This window comes from Engraulis encrasicolus, chromosome 24, assembly GCF_034702125.1.
Source record: "Engraulis encrasicolus isolate BLACKSEA-1 chromosome 24, IST_EnEncr_1.0, whole genome shotgun sequence".
Taxonomy (NCBI): domain Eukaryota; kingdom Metazoa; phylum Chordata; class Actinopteri; order Clupeiformes; family Engraulidae; genus Engraulis; species Engraulis encrasicolus.
Window position 1 is genome coordinate 21,300,077 of NC_085880.1, and position 15,459 is coordinate 21,315,535.

General features: G+C 42.6%; 1 protein-coding gene across 2 annotated transcripts in view; it reads left to right on the forward strand.

The window, feature by feature from the left end:
• LOC134441600 (probable E3 ubiquitin-protein ligase HECTD2) overlaps nucleotides 1-13,325 on the forward strand; it is a 65,524-nt gene extending 52,199 nt beyond the window's left edge. Inside the window, exons 19-22 of one of the 2 annotated variants that reach the window (XM_063191979.1) lie at nucleotides 1,779-1,894; nucleotides 2,775-2,918; nucleotides 4,434-4,557; nucleotides 13,297-13,325. In XM_063191979.1, coding sequence (XP_063048049.1) covers nucleotides 1,779-1,894; nucleotides 2,775-2,918; nucleotides 4,434-4,554 — 381 coding nt within the window. In that variant the 3' untranslated portion in view covers nucleotides 4,555-4,557; nucleotides 13,297-13,325. Of the gene's footprint in view, nucleotides 1-1,778; nucleotides 1,895-2,774; nucleotides 2,919-4,433; nucleotides 5,366-13,296 lie in introns of those variants that run through there. The other variant, XM_063191978.1, reaches the window with a different exon arrangement.
• Nucleotides 13,326-15,459: the final 2,134 nt, after the last annotated feature.

Below are 15,459 nucleotides of genomic sequence, written 5' to 3' on the forward strand. Positions count from 1 at the left end.
TATTTTTAACACACTTAGACGCTAACACACTAAGTGTAGGTTCTGGAAACAGCCTTGGCATTTAGGAGACCATATGGGTAGGAAAATAAGAGGCAAGGGTGTATAGCCAAGTAGGTCAATGATTCCAATATGGTTAATATATGTTCAGAAGTCGGGAATCAGGCAGAGCTATGGTCTATTTTGCAATACCTCCACCCACATGGGGAGAGCTTACTCTCTTACTCTGTCAAATATTTGTGATGATGAAACTCATTCCAAATAGTGCACACAGACACGCACGCACACACGCGCGGACACACACACACACACACACACACACACACACACACACACACACACACACACACACACACACACACACACACACACACACACACACACACACACACACACACACACACACACACTCAGGCACACACAGGCACACACAGGCACACACACACACCTACAGACAGCATGTACTCTGGGCAGTGGGATGGGCGTGGGTGGAGTTTGCAGGGCACACCCCTGACCCCGGTGTGTTTTGATATCAAACTGATCTATGGTGTTTGCATTAGATAAATGCTAAGCTCTTAGTTTGTTGATGGGTAATGATTCCTAACCACAGCGCTCCAGAAAGTGGGTCAGCCTGAGCTGTTGAGGCACAGGCCTGGCGCCAGGCCCAGTGGCATAAAGAGAGCGGAGGGAGAGAGGAGAGAGCGGAGGGAGAGAGGAGAGAGGAGAGGGAGAGCGGAGAGGGAGAGAGGCATAAAGAGAGCGGAGGGAGAGAGGAGAGGAGAGGGAGAGAGGCATAAAGAGAGCGTAGGGAGAGAGGAGAGAGGAGAGGAGAGGAGAGGAGAGGGAGAGGCAGAAAGAGAGCGGAGGGAGAGAGGAAGAGGGAGAGAGTGGAGGGAGAGAGGAGAGGGAGAGCAGAGAGACAAGTATAGGAAGAGAGGAGAGAGGAGAGGAAGAGGGAGAGATGAAAAAGTTGAGGGAGAGAGGAGAGGGAGAGAGGAGCAGAGGGAGAGGGGAGAAAGAAGAGGAACAGAATGTGAGAGTGGAGAGGGAGAGAGGAGCGGAGCCCAATGGCATAGAAAGAGCAGAGGGAGAGAGGAGCAGAGTGGAGGGAGAGAGGAGCAGAGCTCAATGGTGTAAAGAGAGGAGAGGGAGAGAGGAGCAAAGCTCAAAGGTGTAGAGAAAGCAGAGCAGAGCCAGCTACCAATGTAGCCATAATTATAAGCATCTGGCTCAAATTTGTGAGGACTCTCACGATTGTTTCCCTTTACGCTTTACAGTGATGCCCCATCCCCACCTCCCCATCTTTTAAAGCAACACTGCAATTTTTACTTAATTTTATTTGTAGACAGAAATGCCAAGGCAGTGTTTTAGTTAACTATGTCGAGTATTCATTTGTCACATACAGTGTAGCGTTATAACTTGTTAGCCTACAGCTTGCAGTCTGGCTGACTCTGTAACATATGCAGAAAGAGAAGACTTAAAGAATGCTAACATTAAACACATGCATAGGCTATTGCATCATTGCCCCACTTACCGTGCAGTGCAGTACCGTAATACTTGCAAACAAAGATAACAGTTTTAAGAGTGAACTTGTGCTGAAAAGGAAGAGAGGACACAGGTGTGTCTGATACGATTGAAAGGAGGAAGCATATTTTCTAAATTTGGCTCTTTTTGCTCTGTATGTAGATTGTTTGCATACTACTAAGGATTTGTGCATATATGCAGATTATTGTTGTATATGTCCAGCATGACTCTGTCTGTGTGTGTGTGTGTGTGTGTAGCTGCTGCGTCCAGAGGAAGTAGAGGTCCTGGTGTGTGGTAGTCTGGATCTGGACATGGCAGCACTGCAGAAGGAGGTCCAGTACGAGGGATACACCAGAACGGACACCACCATCCGGTACGGTCCCTACCATACGGCCCCTCCGAACACAAATGACATTACATTTCACTTAGCTGATGCTTTCATTTTATTCAAAGCGACTTACAGTAACTATTTGACAGGGTATTGGTTACAGTCCCTGGAGCAATGTGGGGTTAGGTGCCTTGCTCAAGGGCACTTTAGGCATGGATGGAGATGTAGGAAGAGGTCAGGGGGATTCGAACCTGCAACCCCCAGATTGAAAGACCAACTCTCTAACCACTAGGCCACGGCTGCACAAATACCATATGTCACCAGCCTACTGTAAGCCACTTTTTTGCCCTGCAGACATTAGAATCTCACATTACAGTATTACGTGATCAGGGACATCTGGCTCTGAGCTGTGACACACTAATGTGACTCTTACATAACGGCTTTGTAGTGAAGGACACTGTGCACACAGTGACCCAACAGCTGTTCCTGACACCGATTAAGTACCATAGGAGTCAGAGTCAACATTTAGTTTATCTAATATAGTGTGTGTGTGTGTGTGTGTGTGTGTGTGTGTGTGTGTGTGTGTGTGTGTGTGTGTGTGTGTGTGTGTGTGTGTGTGTGTGTGTGTGTGTGTGTGTGTGTGTGTGTATCAATGTGTGTGTGTGTGTGTGTGTGTGTGTGTGTGTGTGTGTGTGTGTGTGTGTGTGTGTGTGTGTGTGTGTGTGTGTGTGTGTGTGTGTGTGTGTGTGTGTGTGTGTGTGTGTCTGTGTCTGTGTCTGTGTGTGTGTGTATGTATGAGTTTGTGTGCATGAGCATGTGTGTGTGTGTGTGTGTGTGTGTGTGTGTGTGTGTGTGTGTGTGTGTGTGTGTGTGTGTGTGCGTGTGTGTGTGCGTGTGTGTGTGAGTGCGTGTGTGTGTCTTGTAGGTGTTTCTGGGAGGTGGTGTTGTCCTTCCCCGTGGAGCTGCAGAGGCGGCTGCTGCACTTCGCCACAGGAAGTGACCGTGTGCCCGTGGGTGGCATGGCGCACCTCAACTTCAAGATCTCTAAGATAGACGTCTCCACAGACTGGTGAGGAGCTGACTGAGCACATTAGTACATATCGTCTCTCTATCTATCTATCTCTATCTCTCTCTCTCTCTCTCTCTCTCTCTCTCTCTCTCTCTCTCTCTCTCTCTCTCTTTCATATTACAGTCAGCAGATGCGATTCAGATCAAATAAAGAATTTAATTGGCTTGACAAATGGCGAAATGCATTTGGAGTGTCTCCTCTCTCTCTCTCTCTCTCTCTCTCTCTCTCTCTCTCTCTCTCTCTCTCTCTGTCTCTCTCTCTCTCTCTCTCTCCCTCTCTTGCTCTCGCTCTACCATATGTGTTTAATTGCACTGCATGCTTTATGTTGTACTACTTGGCTCAGCATAAGGCTTTTTGGGGGGGGGTCCCCTCATAAACAATATGCATGCATGAGCTCTCTCTGTCTCTCTCTCCAAACCAGATTTCCCATCTCACGAACATACCTGTGTAGAGTTACACTGTTTTTTTCATGTTATGACATATAGTACAAAACTTGCATGGCACTAGGCAGTAGCTGGGTACTTTAAGTAATATCATGTCAAAATGTCAAGAAAAGATACTTTTATGTACAGTAATATAATGTAATACTGCATGTAGGCCTACATAGCCTGGCCAAAACTTTGCCACCAAAAAAAAATAGGTCACATACACACCAATATGTTGTTGGACCGCCTTTAGCTTTGGTGTTTACTTTGGTGCATTGTTTCAAAAAACTTCTCCAACGTCTGGATTCATTTCGATGTATATGTTTTCACCAAGATCTTGTATTGATGATTGTAGAGTTTCAACACTGCCAAAGCCAAAGCCTTCTCCAGCACATCCCCAAGATTCTCAATAAGGTTGAGGTGTGGACTTTTACGGCCTGTTCCCACTTTGACGGCCATGTGACGCTCATAAACGCGACGCACCTCCCTTTGTTGACTGAATGCTTCTTGTTGGAGCACATTCAGGAGCATGACAGAGTACACTAAACAGGAATATCTCATTCTGTCTTTCTACACGTAGCAAGCTAACTAGCGATAGTAACAGCAGAGTCAGTGTGGACATGTGTTTACTTCACACATTTCATAGCACTCACGTAGTTTTGATTGTTGTCAAAAATGTACATAATCCTTTGAACATAGGCACAAAGACCTTGCACTTCATAGTTTGCTGTAGTGTATTTAACTTACATTAAAACGTACGATAAACAGTCATAAAACTACTTTTAAGCAGCAAAACATAGCAGTTGGTGTCATGGGAATTCCTCATGTACTCGACAATCATTGGATAATGAGTAATTAGCATAAAGTAGAAGGGAGCTGAACTTTTTGACGCGCGTCAACTGTCAAAGTAGCACCGCGAATCCCAGAAGCCTTTGCGAGGGCGTCGCCGCTTTCCATTGAAAATGAATTGAAGGCGTCGGCGTCAACGCGGTCGCCGGTAAAGTGGGAAGGGGCCGTTACACAGTCCATGTGTAAAAATGATGTATTGTGCTTATATGTGAGTTCTCCTTGCTTTCCTCTCTCCACCCAGGTTACCCATCTCCCATACCTGTTTCAACCAGATCTGCCTTCCTCCATACAGGAGCAGGAAAGAGCTGAAGCACAAACTCACCATCGCCATCTCCAACGCAGAGGGCTTTGGACTGGAATAACAAGTGTGTGTGTGTGTGTGCGTGTGCGTGTGCGTGTGTCTGTCTGTCTGTCTGTCTGTCTGTCTGTCTGTCTGTCTGTCTGTCTGTCTGTCTGTCTGTCTGTCTGTCTGTCTGTCTGTCTGTCTGTCTGTGTGCTTGTCCTTCTGTAGGTTGTCTGTCTACATACAGTGTGTATACTATATTGCAGGGTTAGGGAATACATGCATATCTATATTATACAGTTGTGTGTCAGTTCCATGATATCAGACTTGACTTTGCATTGTAATTTGTTTCCGGATCGGCCAGTGCACTTTAAAAACATACAGTGTCTTAGGAGATGTTATGTAATAGCTTAGGTTTGGTTGGTCGAGCTTGTAACCCTGAAGGGTAAACTCTGAGGTTTCACAATTAGGGTAAACATCCCTTGTGACCCACTTTACTGAAACTTGGACACTAGGGTTGGACTGACCATCCAAACAAAATCTTCAACTTTACCCTTTATTGCACAAAGGTAGGAGATGGGGGTGTGCACGAACTACAAATTAAGAGCTTTGTGGAAAAATCCATTTTGCAACATTTGGGAAGATTGACATTTTGCATTGGGCATTGCATTGCATCGCAAAATGCCTTTTGTATAGGTTTAAAAAAAGTATGTTCTCAAAACCTTTGAATGGCAATAATTCCCAAATAGATGATAGGATGTCTGAACAGTCATTTCCAATAAGAAAATGCAGAAATGAAAATGCAACAAAACTCTTCAAATGCAGACCAACACACACACACACACACACACACACACACACACACACACACACACACACACACACACACACACACACACACACACACACACACACACGCGCGCGCACGCGCACGCACACACACACACACGAGCACACACACAGTGGATGGAAAAGCTTTAAAGTAGGTCAACCTACATATAATGGGGTTTGGGAATTGGGCATCATTAAAAACATTAAAAAAAGATGTGTGTGTATGTGTGTGTGCATGCGTACTGTGTGTGTGCACACTTGTGCTTATTCAGGAAGGAGAGATAGAGAAAGAGGGTGTGTGAGAGAGAGAGAGAAAGAGAGAGCAAGAGGAAAAGATTTGTAGGTGCTCTGGATTGCACAATTGCCCTGGATAGCACAATAGGGTATATACACAGTACCATGACTAACATCATGCCTGCCAAACTGGACCACACAATATTCTTAGTCAAGCTCACCTTATCGGCTCATCACAACTGGTGATACCATTAATTACATTTATCAGGAGGCTTTCTGTTTAGCGGACCTGAAAGACTGTCATGACATTTACTCCCTGAGAACACGATTGCGAGTACAGAGCTGCAGAATTACCCCGTCAACTCATCGGCGCTTTGGCATATCACCCCCATACTGTACTGATCTGTACACTAAATATTATGTTCACACTTATGAGTAGAATCTTTACAACTTTATCACAAAGATGTATGAGTTTATTGTTCAATTGTTGATCCATACACAAACACTCTCATGCACGCACATACTGTACACACGCACACATTATGTACACAGGGTGTCCGCGGGGTCTAAAAAAGTCTAAAAATGTCTAAAATTACACATTATCCATTTTAGGCCTAAAAAAGTCTAAAATATAGGGATTTTTTGCACTTTAGTCTAAAATTGAGTTTGAGTAATTTAAGACCTACGTTTCAATGCAAAATATCGACAAAGGATTGATGTTTATTTGTTCTGTTTTGCTTTGATTTTACGTCCCTTTACACACCGCTTTTTTCTGGTATTGTGGCAGTTATGGTCTGTGTAGTTCTACATGACATGTTGCTGTTTGCAACGTACAATAATAAAACTACAGATGTGATACGGAAATGTACTGTAGCTCCTCCCCTTCCACCGCACAGTCTGACCAAAGTTTCTCTATTCTGACTACTACCCCACGTTAGTAGTGTTTATATCTATACATTGTTTATATCTAGACGTTGTAAAAACGATATTGGCGTTGCGGTGGCCATACATTAGATAGGCTACTTGACGTCTTAAATACCTGGTAGAAGTTAACTAATAATGAGGCAAGTCAGTCACCACATCATTGAAAGAATCAGAATCAGAAGACAAATGTGACAGTGCAAGCCAAGGGAATATGTCAGCACCAGTGTGAATCGTTGCAGGTAAGAAGTTATTTTTAGTCCTTGCGGTGGTGATGGAATAGTCAGGTGTTGGCCGTGGCTTAGCAGTCTAGCGTAGTTGTTAGCCTCAAAGTAGGCGAAGCTTGATTGTGTCTGTGCGAGCGAAAGAGTGGCGACGGTGTGTGTGTGGCTAATCTGAAATTATGAGCGAGTTCAAAAAAACTTGAATTCCCATGGAAGAACCTTTGTTGTAGGCCTATTCTGTTTGATGCTGGTGTTTTGTACTGATTCTGTGGTAGCAATTTGCAAAGTGGGCATTTGAGCTGTTACGGTCATGTCCACGCACAAACTTTTCGTGTGTGCTGTCACATGCACTTCTCATTAGCTGTAGGTCCGTCAATGTTTGAGAGACCTCAGGAGTCAAAGCACATGAAACATATTGTGCAATGGATACGATATATGCCATGTCGATGGATGATTTAGTTGTTATAACACCGTTTTGCGTTTTCTTTGCCTGCTGCTTCTAAATTGATCACAATTTAGCTTCACGTTATGCTGCTTGAAAATAAATATAGATCAAACGAGCGCTAGATTTTGAATACCGTAGCCAGCTGCGCATTACACAGACTCTCGCGCCGTGGCAGAATCTTTCTCGCTTCGCGCTCTCTTGAGCGGTTATTCAGGTTACACTCTCGCTTGCGTGAGACCTCTGGTACAACCCCCCTAAAACGAATAAGGCATGAATCTTTGGATTGAGTGGCAAGGGCTGAGTTGGTCAAAATGTCGAACTATTTTGTTACTAGTATTAACTGCCATAAGACGTTCTTTTGGACACCTCCAATAGATGAAACAAATAAACGTCATTTTATGGCAGCATTTTATGGCAGTAGTGGTGTTAGCTCATGTTCTGTTCTTCTATCTTGGTTAGGTCCTCTTGATATAGGCTTGCACTGGCATTCTTATTCACATTTAAAAACCTCAGTCAGTGCAATGTAAAGACAGGCTGTTTACAATTGCTGGCTTTGATCACTTGAAATTGTGAAAGCGAACATTGCACCTTCTCACTGGTCATTTTTGATCAGATCTCTTTTATGCTTGTAATATGCACTATTGCGTTCATTCAGGTGCACAGGTGTGTGTGTGTGTGTGTGTGTGTGTGTGTGTGTGTGTGTGTGTGTGTGTGTGTGTGTGTGTGTGTGTGTGTGTGTGTGTGTCTGTGCGCGCGCGTGTGTGCAGGGCCACTGATGGCTTTTACCGGGCCTGGGACTAAATCATCTGAAAGGGCCCCCCTCTCAATCAATACAATTGAGTCCCAATTCTGGGGGCCCTCTTTCTCAGGGCCCGGGTCAACTGTCCCCTTTGTCCCCCCCCTATCGGCTTGTGTGTGTGTGTGTGTGTGTGTGTGTGTTTTGTGTGTGTGCGCGACGCGTGTGTGTCAATTGACCACAATCTGGCTTTATTTCATTTTTTAATACTCCGCGAAGGTCTAAAATTTTGCCCATGATGGTCTAAAAAAGGTCTAAAAAAGTCTAAAATTTCACTTGTTAAAACCTGCAGACACCCTGTGTACAGTATGCACACACAATACTTGGCTGATGAGACTGTAATGTGTAATGTAATGTAATGTAATATAAATGTCATGTAATGTAGTGAAGGGCCATGGAAAGTTTTCATGATTATCTCCCCATACAGAGTACATTTTGCTGTGCCAATTCAACACTGAGAGAGTATAAACAAATGCACTACAAAAGAGTGAGGGCTTCCGCACACCGGCTCCGACAAAGTGCTGAGCACTGCTGGGCAAAAGTTTGATTTCACTGTTTTCAATAGAACCCCGCACACTGGCGCCGCTGTCCGTGGACATTCTCCGATGTCGGATAGCAATTAGGGACAAGTTCTATTTTGTCGGCGCCGCCCATTGACTATCAATGCTATGTTCATGTGAAATTTGGTTTGGGGGTCCGAATTATGTCGGAAGCAAAGTGCGCCGCAGTGCTGTCGGAGCCAACGTGCGGCCGGCCTAATTCTGAATTGCCACTGCTTTCACCACTTTCGGCACCTCTTTATAGAGCAATAGCCACATCTGTGCTCTATATGTGCTCAATAGCCACATTGTGCTCAATAGCCATATTTACATGGACACTTTTAATTTAATCTGATTAAATGTATCAATTGATTAAATATGACTCATATGAACAGTCAATTAAACTCCTTAAACACCTGCTAGCCTCCTACAACAGCTTAATTACTTAAATGAATGATATTAGGTGGTTTAGAACTCTCATATAAACCGATTAAACAACAAAACTGCCCATGTAAAGACTTTGCTTAAACCGATCCTATTTAGTTGCTCTAAACCAAACGGTAAACAATGTAAACATAGCTTACTGTATGTGTTGAATTAGCATTGCAACATCTACTGTGTATAGGCATCGCTGCTCCTAAGTAAATCATTTGTCCGTAGGGTTGTAGATTCATCTGTTCATAATCATTACCAGTCAAACACCGTGGTTTGTTGCATATTCTTACAAGTCAAGACATGACCAGAGTGAAAAATATTATGTACCTGTATGTCAGGTTTTATCAATAATAATAATAATAATAATAATAATAATAATAATTGTATTTGTATAGCACTGTGTCATACAAGGCATGTAACTCAAAGTGCTTAACAAATGGGAAAAAACATTGTTAGGGATAGATTTAAAAGGAGAGGTATAGAGGAGAGGCAGAAAAAGCAGGAAGGCAGAGGAAGAAGAGATAGACAGAGAATGTAGAGTCATAAGGTCAACGTAGGTTAGGACCAGGATTCTTAGATGTGTAAGGTCCATAGTGGCTGGGCCTATCATAAGTCATAGATAGTCACACAGAGATTGGGCGCTCAGGAGCGGCCCCTGGTGGCATCAGGGGTGAGGAAAAACTCCCTTTCGCTTGAATCATAGTTTGTAGTGGTGTGTGTGTGTGTGTGTGTGTGTGTGTGTGTGTGTGTGTGTGTGTGTGTGTGTGTGTGTGTGTGTGTGTGTGTGTGTGTGTGTGTGTGTGTGTGTGTGTGTGTGTGTGTGTGTGACAGAAAGAGTGACTAAAGCAAGGCTGAAACTACAGGACTGTCGGTGGAACGTTACCCCCCAGGACCATCGCAAGCGATTGACGTGCAAGAGTTCCTCGTTGTGTACAATGTTCTAAGATAGAATTTTGGCAGGTCAAAGAGTCGCCGAGCACAAATCATAGAAATCACTGTTTGATATTTGCGACTCGAAATAGAACGTCGGGCATTGCCTCGGGTGGTTACAAACAATCAGGGATAAGATTGACAGTTGCGATTCTTTTCATGTGTGCGGCGCAACCCGACGCTAAAATTGGACACAAAATCGGGAGTTGTGTAGTTTCAGCCTGGCTTAAGAGATGGTTTGTACTGTATATATTTGTGTACACAGTTTTATTTGTATCGTGTTTGTGTAAAGCATTCTGTATTATTTATTTGTTGCCTACCCTACAGTAAAGGAGTATACAAACAACTGTATCTCTATCACCATAATGTTCTGTGACTCCATTTCTTTTACTGATTCTTTTCTTTTACTGTATTTGCTTTCCCATATTTTTGGTAACAAGCATTCCAGTGAAGTTCACGCTTCATTCTCTCTGCTTAGCAATAATCAGCTTAAAGGTGCACTGTGTAGGATGGTGGCCAGTCCAGGTATTGCATCTATGCTGCTCATTGAAACAGTGGTGCCTATTGCCAAATTTGATCTTTTCATGGATATTTACTAAATAATAATACTATTATTATAATATTCAGAATTTGATGGTGGTGGTATAATATCCGTGAAAAAGGTAACATTTGTGAATCGGCAGCATGAATTGTGGGAAAAACATTACACAGTTCACCTTTAAATAATACCCAGGTCCCAATCATAAATGTTACATAGCAATTAAGGCATAACATGGTCATTTTAACAGACAAAGCACACCCCATCCCAGCATCCTGAACAAAACATGGGATCAGCTGTGTTACAGTAATCATAATTACATGTGGTTCACTCCACATACTAATGCAATACATGGTGAAATTGTATACACACAGCACTGAAGGTTAACAGTTACTCAATTCTTTGTAACTGCCAGCTCGGGATGAAAGGTCATTCTGAAAAAAAAGACTCAAAGACACAAAGGAATGTTATCTCATCTGGCTCCATTTAAATACCTTTATCTCATGTATTAGGCCTATTATCTATCTTTATCATTCTATTCACCTCTATCTACCACTTCACGGCTTCACTTCATTTAAAAAAAACCCTCAGAACTGCTGCTCAGAAAGTAAACACTAACCAATGTTTAAACATCCACTGCATGTGGTGAACTACAGCTGGATAATAGTGTTTGGTGGTAGTGTTACCTTTGCTTTCTGCAATGTCCTTGACAGAGAGGGTTTGCTGTAGCACAATCACACAGCCTGATTTTAGGAACTAGGGTGGGTAAACCATTGACTTGCGGTCTAAAAAAAAACTGTTACTGAAAATTCCATCATAACTGTTACTTTCATACAGTGTGGAAGTAGACGTGTTGAAAGGTTAAACTGGATTTGGATAAAAGGGAAAAGGCCTCAAACAGTTGGAAAATTGATGGGGAATGTCAAAAAATACCACATCAACTATTTACTGTATATATGTATGTACAGTATATATGTATGTACTGTATGTAGGCCTATGTATGTATGTATTATGCGTACATATTTATTAACAAAAATAGTTTGGACTAGGCTACAAATAGGGGAAAGCTACAATTTGAAGGAGACTTTCAATACAAAACAAACAAGAAAAAAACAAGCAAAGCAAAACAAAAAAAGCAGCCGTATATTCCACAGATAAAGAGACACTGAAGTGACAGTCTACTAAACAGAGTCTACTAAAAGAGGCGGGTTTTTAAGAAAATTGTTTCCTAAAAGAAGCATGCTATTATTTTGGGCCAGACTTAAAGTTGAGGAAATGGTATACAAGGCCAACAAATACAGCGTGAAAGTTATACAAACTATGGAACAACATGTAGATTTAAATACATATTATCTACATAAATTGTACATAATTACATATTATGTACATACATTTTACAAAATAAACCACCACTACGACCGACCTCCCCCCCCAGTCAACACCCCCCCCACCCCCCCACTCCCACAACACTCCCATCTGGACCATGACACCCATCACCAACCCCCCCACCCCCACTTCCCTGTGTTGGGGCCCAGGGCGGTGTCCTAACTTTCCCCCAAGTCAAGTCGAGGCCCCCCAGCCTAGTGCCGAGCATAGCATACGTCGCCTGCATGATCTTCATGATCATGGTTTTTCCTCTCAGCGGTATCGTCTTCAGGGCTATAGATAACTTGGCTGACCTGGATTTTAGCACACATACACACGGCAGGCCACATGGCCAGTAAAGTAAACAGTCCGGTGTGTGTGTGTGTGTGTGTGTGTGTGTGTGTGTGTGTGTGCTGCGCTGCTGGCCACTGGCCACGTGTTCCACAGGTCAATGTCGGATGTTGTGAGTTTTGGCCACCTAGTAATCTAGTTATCGAATCTTTGCATTCAATCTTTGCAACACAGCCCAGTCCACATCCAGGAGGAGGAGACTAAATATCCGTGTGTGTGTGTGTGTGTGTGTTAGTATGTTTGTGCTCCTTATGATTAAGGTTAGACCGATATATCGGCCGAACCGATATATCGGCCGAAATTTACGTTTTTTAAGTGTATCGGTATCGGCCGATACACGTGTGGTTTTGGCCGATACGCAATATTTATTATTATTTTATGTTAGTCGGGTTTTCTAAAAGCATCAAAACACTTTATTGTTGTATTACGTGATTTTTAGACATTACTTGATTGTTAGCGTGGGTATTACAAGTTCTACCTCAATTTGATAATGTTAAATGAAAGTTTATTTTTAACTTGAGACCTGGAATATTTGTCATTTTTTAAACTTGTTTTTACCCATATCGGTCTGAAATATCGCGTATCAGAAATCGGGTATCGGCCAAGGGTTATGAAAAAAATCATCATCAATCGGCCATTAAAAAGCCTGTATCGGTTGACGCCTACTTATGATGTGATTTATCTGATGGTGTGTGGTATGGGGCTGACTATTAGTGCAGGCCACAGGTAGTGGGTCACTGCCACCCATGTTTCAGTGGCAGAATAGTCTGTTCTTTTTGACCTGAGGATGCTTGTGTCTCTGTCTGTCTGTCTGTCTGTCTGTCTGTCTGTCTGTCTGTCTGTCTCTCTCTCTCTCTCTCTCTCTCTCTCTCTCTCTCTCTCTCTCTCTCTCTCTCTCTCTCTTCCCTTTCTCCTTTTCTCCCTGATCTCTCTCTCTCTGTCTCTCTCTCTGTCTCTCTCTCTCTCTCTCTGACATTGTTTGTTGATATTTTTAGAACACATTATGCTCTAAAGCACACAGGCCTCTGGCTACTTTGCATGGCTAAGATTGAAAAGCTACACTGAATGGGGCCTTAATTGTGGAAACATTTTCTCTTGCAGTACATACTGTATATATCTATGGAACATTAATATCTTTCTTCGGAACTAACACACAAGTCTCTTAACCCTCATCATTGACTTACAGTATGTCTACTTTACTATACCCTACAGGACAGGTTGAAAGGGAAAGCCACTGCAGCACAGATAACAGATACGAAGACTCCAGACAGAATGGTACATACTGCATCACAAGGCAATTCTAGGGTAAGTTGGGGCCCCAAGCGAAAATTCAAAAGAATGAACATTGGCAGCAAATCGCTACTAATGTAATTTAAAAATTATTATTCACCATCTAGGCTTGGGGGCCCCAAGCGGCTGCCTGCCTAGCCTGGTGACAAGATGCACCTCTGACAATACTGCACCTAGATCTACACTGACTTCTCCTCTGGCCAAACCTAGGCTCTTAGGCTAACCTCAGACATATGGTGTACACATATACTTATACTTGACTTTATTTTTCAGAGCATTGCACATTACTGAACATATGTGCCAGATTATAGAACAATGGCTAATTTCCATCTGGTGTCCAAAATAGGCAGGCTAGGTAGAAAAATTTAAAGTACAGACATACACTTTTATACAAAGAAACTGTTATAAATACTGAAATAAATAAAAGACACATACACAAAGGCAATATAGTTCCTATGTGATAATACAAATTTGTTAACAATGGAACTATCAACAACAGAAAATCGAAAGGCTATTGGCATTCAAATTCGACAAAACTTGTTTGGAGTTGTATGGATGTTTTCAAATGATGCATCCGTTTGTGAAGTGAACTGGAACCACATGTGAACAACATGTCATTCATTCCTGTGTTGGAAGGACCAGTCTTCTTACATGGGACTCATAAAAACTAGGGTACTTCGTCCGGACGTGCCTACGTCACTAGTGATGCGCGTCCTCGTTGCCGAACTGCAGTGGGCACTGCACTGGGACTCACTAGTTTCAAACAAGCGATTTAGGGTTAGGTTTAGGGTTAAAGTTAGGGTTATGGTTAGGTTTAGGGTTAAGGTTAGGGTTAGGTTTAGGGTTAAAGTTAGGTTTAGGGTTAAGATTAGGGACGGTATGGACGGTTGTCATGGCGACGAATCAAAAGTCGTCAGCAACAAGGACGCGCATAGCTATTGTGAAGTAGGCACGTAATACCGCCTCCGGACGAAAAAACCTAGAATTTCATTGTCCCCATCTTACGTAGCAGCTGACATTTCGTTTAAACCTTAAGTCTAGACGGCATTGTCTGCACACACGTTGAATCATGGTGAAATATATCATGTTCACTTGTTATCTGGCTCACTCCCCTGAATAAAGAATCTGTGAAAATGTGGGTCAAGAGGATACACAGGATACACATGACATACATAAAATGTCTTTGTCTGCAGTTCTTGTAGAGAGGAATGCAATACAAAAGACAGAAACCTTGCTTATCACTAGCTTATTGATAAAGATTTAGCCAATTTCAGTATGTTACGTTTTATCAAGGAAAAGCTATAGAAAACTGCTGCAAAGTCACATGTATCCTATTCTTTTCTGTCATTTTCAAAATTTCCTGTCGGAATATTGTTGAATGTGGCTGACACCTGCAAGATGGTCTATCATGTGATAAGGGAATTCCTCCCAGACATGTATCAGCATCACAAGCCACCCAGGTGTTGGCTGTTATTATTTTATCTAAACTGGGCTGCCTACTGGGTTGCCTATAAAGAGGTCAGCTGTCCTGGGCCCAGGGAGAGAGGGGCCCAGTAAAGGGTCCCCATTACAGTATTTCTCAATTGGTTTTGTACATTTCTCGAATCTCTCTCGCAATTTGCAAAACATAATATTCATTCTCAAAACAGCTTTAACAAATGGCAAAACACGGTGGATAACCTGCAAAACCGAGTCTCTTGCTCAAAACCCTTATTTGTCTTTCAAAAACCAAGTTTTTGTGTCAATGAACATATCAGCGCCAGCAGAATGGTTAGTCATTGTGTCATAGTGTATGGACAAGCTAGTCAAATCAATTTCTCATGTTGTCAATTGAATAGTACACTCTTGAGGATCTTTTCTGAAGCGATATGTTGTTTAGATTGGATGGGAAATGTTGTAAATTCAGTTTTATATTACATTGATCAGGTAAGATTGAGATAGTTTCATGCATTCAGTGACAAAGCTTTTTGAGTGATATGACAAAAGCAATTGATAATGTACGAAATCACTGCGAATTGTACACAGCCATGGCATGGCGGACGAGAACATTTGCTATATGCCGAAAACAATGAGAAACTGATTTGA